The 8,180-nt window shown below is 44.6% G+C and overlaps 1 protein-coding gene across 2 annotated transcripts in view; it reads left to right on the top strand.

Moving 5' to 3' along the window:
* Nucleotides 1–8,180, top strand: part of doc2a (double C2-like domains, alpha) — a 50,797-nt gene that overhangs the window by 20,611 nt on the left and 22,006 nt on the right. For both annotated transcript variants that reach the window (XM_036937999.1, XM_036937998.1), the window contains exon 2: nt 7,940–8,180. This exon is cut by the window's right edge and continues 91 nt beyond it. In XM_036937999.1, the coding sequence (XP_036793894.1) occupies nt 7,944–8,180 (237 nt within the window). In that variant the 5' untranslated portion in view covers nt 7,940–7,943. The remainder of the gene's footprint in view (nt 1–7,939) is intronic.

The following is an 8,180-nucleotide window of genomic DNA, read 5'->3' on the forward strand; positions in this document are numbered from 1 at the left end:
ACATGACTGAGAATACAGATATGCATCTGTTGGTCACCAGATACTTTACAAAAAAGGTAGGGGCGTGAATCAGAAAACCAGGCAGTATCTGGTGTGACCACCATTTGCCTCATGCAGCGCGACACATCTCCTTCACATAGAGTTGCTCAGGCTGTTGATTGTGGTCTGTGGAATGTTGTCCCACTCCTCTTCAATGGCCTTACAAAGTTGCTGGATATTGGCGGGAACTGGAACACGCTGTCGTTCATGTCGATCCAGAGCATCCCAATCATGATGGTGAGTATGCAGGCCATGAAAGAACATTTTCAGCTTCCAGCAATCGTGTACAGATCCTTGTGACATGCCGTGCATTATCATGCTGAATCATGAGGAGATGGCGGATGAATGGCACGACAATGGGCCTCAGGAACTCACATTTTATTGGTCACATACACATGGTTAGCAGATGTTAATGCGAGTGTAGCGAAATGCGGTATCTCTGTACATTAAAATTGCTAGCAATAAAATGCAATTGTGTTTGTTGTCTGTAGCTTATGCCTTCCCATACCCTAACCCCACCGCAACCGCTCGCCCACACTGCCATCTGCCCAGAACACTTGAAACCGGGATTCATCTGTTTAGAGCACACTTCTCCACCGTGCCAGTGGCCATTGAAGGTAAGCATTTTCCCACTGAAGTTGGTTACGACGCCAGACTGCAGTCAGGTCAAGACCCTGGTGAGGACAACAAGCACGCAGATGAGCTTCCCTTAGACGGTTTTTGACAGTTTGTGTAGAAATTCTCTGGTTGTGCAAACCCACAGTTTCATCAGCTGTCCAGGTGGCTGGTCTCAGACGATCCCGCATGTGAAGAAGCCGGATATGGAGGTCCTGGGCTGGTGTGGTTACACGTGGTCTGCAGTTGTGAGGCCAGTTGTATGTACTGCCAAATTCATTAAAACAATGTTGGAGGCGGCTTATGGTAGAGAAATTAACATTTAATTCTCGGGCAACATCCTTCAGGATCCCTCAGCCTTGACCCATCCTCTACTTTCTTTACTGCCTCAGCATATGACACCTTCTGCACTACTCAGACTCCAGCCACCTCAACTTGCCTCTCTCCCATCGTACACTTCCGATTCCCAGCAACATGGGCACCCCTACAGTTGACAACTTTATCCACCGAAAATACACAATCCTCTATCTCATGCCCTCCTGCACACTTCGAACATCTTGGAATCTTCCTCTTACAGACTGCTGCAACATGACCATAAACGTTGCACCTGAAACAACGTAGTGGATTCAGAATAAAAGCTCTAACAGGATAACTGATATATCCTAACATGACTTTGTCGGGTAAAGACTCAAAACGACTGACAGTTACTCCTCGACTTCACCACCGGGTCTACGTCGCACCAAACGGCGGGCATCACAAACACCCGGAATCTTCGGCTTCAACTGTGCACGGCTCACTCTGTTTACACTTGACACCAATCTTCTTCAACACCCCATCCCATTTAAATCGCCATCTTCCTCAAATTCATATCCAACCTCTGCTTTCCTCATTCTCTTCGACCTCTTCCTCCCCATAAATCCACCTCTATGTGTACCCGTCCCAATATTCCTCTTCTCCCAACTTCGCTTGCGGCCCGGTGGCATCCCGACGTAACTCCATCTCATAATCATCCTGCTCACCGCGGAAACGTGTCTTCCCCGGGCGCCAACATTTTGAGAGCATGAGCAGTGGCCACACAGAATAACAACCCCCCCCCCCAATATCAACTCTGTTCTACTCCTGTCACAACGGAAAACCTCCAGTTCTCTCTTGGTACACACTCTGATAGCGCACAAGTTCCCTCAATTGCAGAGTAGCTGCTCTGAGCAAGGTGCGATATTCACTGCAGAAGGAGAGGAGGAATGTTTGTTTGGTCAAGTTAAATTAGGGTGGCAGTGGGGATTAAGGAGAGTGAGGACATGTGCGGAGGCTGATTGGCAATTAGTATCAGCTGGTGCTTGTTGGGTTGCTAGGAAGCTGCGTTCAAGGGAACTAGTTAAAGTGTTGGTCCTCTGTCCTGAATTCTTAACACCATTAAATCCGTTTTTTTTTTTAATTATGGTGTATTTTAACCCTGTAGAAAAGTTTGGGAACTACCACTGGTCTCTCTCTCTCTCTCTCTCTCTCTCTCTCTCTCTAGCATTGAGCACATGAGTGTTGCATTGTCAATGCTCTCCCATTGATATGGATATTACAGAGCAACAGTTTGTTGCGCTGTTCATCGGATTCCCATTGAGATGAGTTATTCTCTCGTTTCATCTGTGATTTCCCTCATCCAACAGCTCCTTGAATCGACTCTAGACAGACTCTACGGCCGGAATTCATTCAATGGCGCATTGTGGAGCTGCACACTGCACTACTGACAATGTGCCTGGTAATTACCCAGACATTCATGGTAAATACTGCAGATGTCGGCTCAAGAGTAAATTACCGCTAAAGTGCAACGCGCTTGTTGACAACACACCTTTGATTGAATCCCGGCCTTGATAGCTTAATCACAGCTGTTTTGGAGTGTCGTGACAGTGTGCAGTTTCTAAAAAGAAGGTAGTTTAGTTGGGACTTGAAAGCTGTAGTGCACTTAAACAGATTGTGACTTTTCCGAGGTGCACTTATCAAATAAGTTAAACAAATAATTATTCAGGAAGAATGAAGGAGATTAATAAAGGAGCATAAAACAGACGGCAACAATTGAAATGAATAAAAATATATAAAATAATAATGAAGTCAATGATTTAAAGGAAAAGCTAAGTAACAGGAAATTACAGTTTGAAGGCCATGCTAAAAAGGTGTGTTTAAAAAATATAAATAACTAAAATATCACATTAACATACGTATTCACACCCTTTACTCAGTACTTTGTTGAAATACATTTGGCAGCAATTACAGCCTCGAGTCTTCTTGGGTATGACGCTACAAGGTTGGCACACCTATATTTGGGGAGTTTCTCCCATTCCTCTCTGCAGATCCTCTCAAGCTCTGTTAGGTTGGATGGGGAGCGTTGCTGCACAGCTAACTTCAAGTCTTTCCAGAGATGTTCGATCGGGTCCAAGTCTGGGCTCTGGCTGGGCCACTCAAGGACATTCAGAGACTTGTCCTGAAGCCACTCCTGCATTGTCTTGGCTGTGTGCTTAGGGTCATTGTCCTGTTGGAAGGTGAACCTTCGCCGCCAGTCTGAGGTCCTGAGTGCTCTGGAGCAGGTTTTCATCAAGAATCTCTCTGTACTTTGCTCCGTTCATCTTTGCCTAGATCCTGCTAGTCTCCCAATCCCTGCCGCTGAAAAACATCCCCACAGCATAATTCTGCCACCACCATGCTTCACCATAGGGATGGTACCAGGTTTCCTCCAGGCGTGATGCTTGGCATTCAGTCTTGGTTTCACCAGACCAGAGAATCATGTTTCTCATGGTCTGAGAGTCTTTAGGTGCCTTTTAGCAAACTCTAAGTGGGCCTGTCATGTGCCATTTACTGAGGAGTGGCTTCCGTCTGGCCACTCTACCATAAAGGCCTGATTGGTGCTGCAGAGATGGTTGTCTTTCTGGAAGGTTCTCCTATCTCCACAGAGAAACTCTGGAGCTCTGTCAGAGTGACCATCGGGTTCTTGGTCACCTCCCTGACCAAGGCCCTTCTCCCCCGATTGCTCAGTTTGGCCAGGTCGGCCGGCTCTAGGAAGAGTCTTGGTGGTTCCAAACTTCTTCCATTTAAGAATGATGGAGGCCATTGTGTTCTTGGGGACCTTCAATGCTGCAGGTTTTTTTGGCAGAATAAGGCTGAGCTCAATTTCTAGTCTCATAGGAAAGGGTCTGAATAATTAATTTTTCTTCAAACAATCTGTTTTCACTTTTTCATAATGGTTTATTGTGTGTAGGTTGCTGAGGAAAATGTTTTATTTAATTAATTTTAGAATAAGGCTGCAATGTAACAAAATGTGGCAAAAGTCAAGGGGTCTGAATGCTCTCTGAAGGCACTGTTTAAGGAAAACAATAGGGGTCCAGGCACAAAGACTTGTGGAACTCCAAATTCAACTTTGGAACGTTCAGATTATTTCTAAACCAGTTGCACAAATTCATAACGATCAGTAAGATAACATTTAAACAAGTTAAAAACCTCAGAGGCCAACCAAGCCGTCCAGCTTCTCAACGAGAACGGTGTGATCCAGCTTCAATCTAAAAGAATGAGAACAGAACATGGTCACGGTCAGCAGAACATAATTTACAACTTTCACAAGTACAGTCTCAGCGCATTTATTCTAAATCCAGATTGGACTTTTTATTAAATGCAATCCCTTTTTCATGGCATCCAATTGGTAGTTACAGTCTTGTTCCATCACTGCAACTCACATATGGACAAGAGGCAAAGGTCGAGAGCTGTGCGTCCTCCAAAACACGACCCAACCAAGCCACACTGCTTCTTGACACAATGCCCGCTTAACCCGGAAGCCAGCCGCACCAATGTGTCAGAGGAAACACTGTACACCTGGCGACCATGTCAGCGTGCATGCACCCGGCCCGCCACAGGAGTCGCTAGAGCGCGACGGGACAAGGATATCCTGGCCGGTCAAGCAGCTAGCACTGCTATCCAGTGCCTTCGACCACTGCGCCACTCGGGAGGCCCAGATTGGAGAGTTTATAATGTGCTATTTCGAATCCAGGAAGGATGTAATCTACTGAGCAACAGCTTTATGTCAAATCTTTGGAAGAGAGGCCTTTCAGGAGTGGACTGTACTAATTAGTGCTCCTTCCATGATTAGTCACCTCAATAGGATGGTGATTCATTCTTACTGCAGTGGAATTAACTTGGGATCCTTATTTCTCACAGCTACGATTATTATAGTAGTATTACTGTCTGTGATAAGGTGCTCTGCCTATCAAATTGTCATTGTAATAAGGTATCTCTTATCTTTGGATGGTTTCTGCTAATTTTTAATGGTTTCTCATATCATATCACCACACTCTGTTCCGGCTCAGCAGGCTACTTTACTTATAATGGCTTCCAATGTACTCCTCTTCTTCAGCCCCCTACTTTGATATAAACACACACACATATGCACATGCATGCATGCACACACACACACATACGCACACACACACACACACACACACACATACGCACACACACACACACACACACACACACACACACACACACACACACACACACACACACACACACACACACACACACACACACACACACACACACACACACACACACAACACACACACACACACACACACACACACACACACACACACACACACACACATACATGAACGCATGCACATACATATGCAGACACACACATATTCATTCGACACCCGCTGTCATTTAACCACGCTCACATACGTATCAGTGTGACAGCACAGCCCACAGACAATATCAAAATATGAACGATGAAGACAAGAATATTGGTCCAGAATCGAATGAGATTCACAGGACCGATCTGGTGCCAAGTGGTGGAGCCCTGTGAAGTGCAAAGTGCTGCTTAATATACTTTATCAATCTCCATCTCTCTACGCACTGAGAGAGAAAGGGAAAGGGGGATACCTAGTCAGTGACAACTGATTGCATTCCACTGTAATGTGTCTTCCGCATTTAACTCAACCTCTATGAATCAGAGAGGCACTGGGGGCTGTCTTAATCGACGTCCATGTCATCGGCGCCCAAGGATCAGTTGTTGTTGGGAGATGATAGAGATTGTAGAATTAAATGTTGCTTGGGGGAGTAAGGTATAAGTCTGGATTTTTAGGTCACATCATTAGACTACGTTTTTGGAGTGCTAGTTCTCTACCTGCGGATTTCTGTATAGAAGAATGCCTGCGAGGAATCAAGTCTCTATACAGTATACAGACAGCATGTGTTGCAGTCACAGTAAAAATAGTGTATGGTTGTAAGACCTTGACGACAACATACGGTAGATATGGCAAAGATGTCCATTATGCAGCTAGCTACTGTATTGTGTACAGTGTCCTATATGAGCCCAAGGTTAGACAACGTAATTGGAGGTTCTATATGATGTCTTCATTGTTAGAGCCATTTTGTGTGTTAAAGAAAATGTACGGAACTTATTTAGGTTTATTCCTGTTATATTTACTATTGGATAAAAACTATATGGAAAATACTTATTGTTGAATGGAAACTTAGCTTTATGGTAAATACTTTATATGGAAAGCCTTTTATGGTTGCAAATGTGAAACCCAGTGGACACGTGGGTTTGCTAGGAGGAGTAGCACTGAGGCTTATGGGTAACATGGCCAGGTTATTGCACCTGATATAGGAAGAAGCCACGCAGAGTTACAGTTTTCTACCATTTCATTTGGATTTAATTTGCCTGCTGCACGTTGGGATTTTACCTTTTGACTATTAATATTACTTGGAACCTGTCAAACCCTATCTGGATTGTAAATGCTTTATTTGACCACTTATCAACCTGGAATATGTGGGACAAACAAAATACATTTGTGAGTAATACATGTAATTTACCTGCATCAGATGAACAAGATGTTTATCTTTCATTTGAGCTATTGGACTTGTTAATGTGTGGAGGTTAAATATTTTTAAGAATATTTTTGCGTTCCATGCGCCACCGTTTCAGCTGCACGTGGGAGGGTTGATTCCCAATTGGGAACCAATATCGTAAACAGGTTAATACCTGTGTTTTGTTTTGTTAGACATGTTTGATGTAAGTTGTTGATTTTTGTATTATGAATTTTAAAATAGTAAAAAAAGAAACAAATAAAAGTAGTGCGAGGTTGTCATTATTAGTGTGGTAATGTTATAATTAATGGCTGCGGTGTGGAGAGGATAGCATTAGTGTGGTGATGTCATTCTTACATTAGTGTGGTAATGACATCATTAGTGTGCTAATGTCAAAATCAAATCAAATTTCATTTGTCACATAAACATGGTTAGCAGATGTTAATGCGAGTGTAGCGAAATGCTTGTGCTTCTAGTTCCGACAGTACAGTAATATCTAACAAGTAATTGAACAATTCCCCAACAACTACCTAATACACACAAATCTAAAGGGGTGAATGAGAATGTGTACATGAAAGTATATGGATGAGCGATGACCGAGCGGCATAGGCAAGGTGAAGTAGATGGAATAAAATACAGTATATACACATGATATGAGTAATGTAAGATATGTAAACATTATTAAAGTGGAATTATTAAAGTGGCATTATGTCATCGTTAGTGTGGTGATGTCATCATCAATGGTTGTAGTGTAGAAATGTCTTCATTTGCAGTGCTCCCCTGTCTCTGTCTCTCTCGCTATCTACTAGTCACTATGACACGTCTCCTGTCTTCTGTCACTCTCCTGCCATGCCGACCGCTCTGATACTTGACAGACTGATGCTGGACGACCTGATGTGTGTTGACAACCGTGTGGGTTTGTGTCAGTGCCTGTCTCTCTCTCTCTCTGTGTGTGTGTGTGTGTGTGTGTGTGTGTGTGCGAGTTAAAATGTGTCAGTCTCTAGCCCATCACAGCAAAGGTCAATTATTTCCATTAATTGTGTTGCTTGAAACACCAGTTTGGACCTTGAAACCATGTTAAGCATATTTAACACACACAGTCTAATTGTCTTTAATGAAATACACTCTTCTCTCTCCCCCCACTCTGATCCACCCCCTATCTCCACACACTCCGCTCTCTCGTCTCCTTCTCTCCAACTCTTCTCACTGCCATCCCCTTTCTCTCTTCCCACACTCCTCTCTTATTTCCTCTCTCTTCCCACTTCTCTCTCTCATTCTCCCTCTCCTCCTGTACTTTGCTCTTCCTCACCCTCTGTCACTCTCTTCCCATTCTCCCCACTCTTCTCTTTCATCCCCTATCTCTCACCCCACATTCCTCTCTCACCCCCTCCCCCCCACCATCCCCCTCTCCCCCCCCCTCTCTCCATTTCAGCTCTATGACGTTGCGTAAAGGAAAGAAACTCAGCATCACCATCCAGGAACACATGGCCATTGACGTCTGCCCAGGCCCCATCCGACCTATCAGAACAATCTCCGCCTACTTCCCCCGCCTGTCCCCCACCTCTGAGCCGCTCTCCCCCAAACCCACTGGCTCCCCATGGGTCCTCAGTCCTGGGGGCGCGGCCAGCGAGATGGGGGGTGGCGGTAGGGGAGGACTCTTGACGCCATTGCTG

Source organism: Oncorhynchus mykiss, chromosome 12 (genome assembly GCF_013265735.2).
Source record: "Oncorhynchus mykiss isolate Arlee chromosome 12, USDA_OmykA_1.1, whole genome shotgun sequence".
Lineage (NCBI taxonomy): Eukaryota > Metazoa > Chordata > Actinopteri > Salmoniformes > Salmonidae > Oncorhynchus > Oncorhynchus mykiss.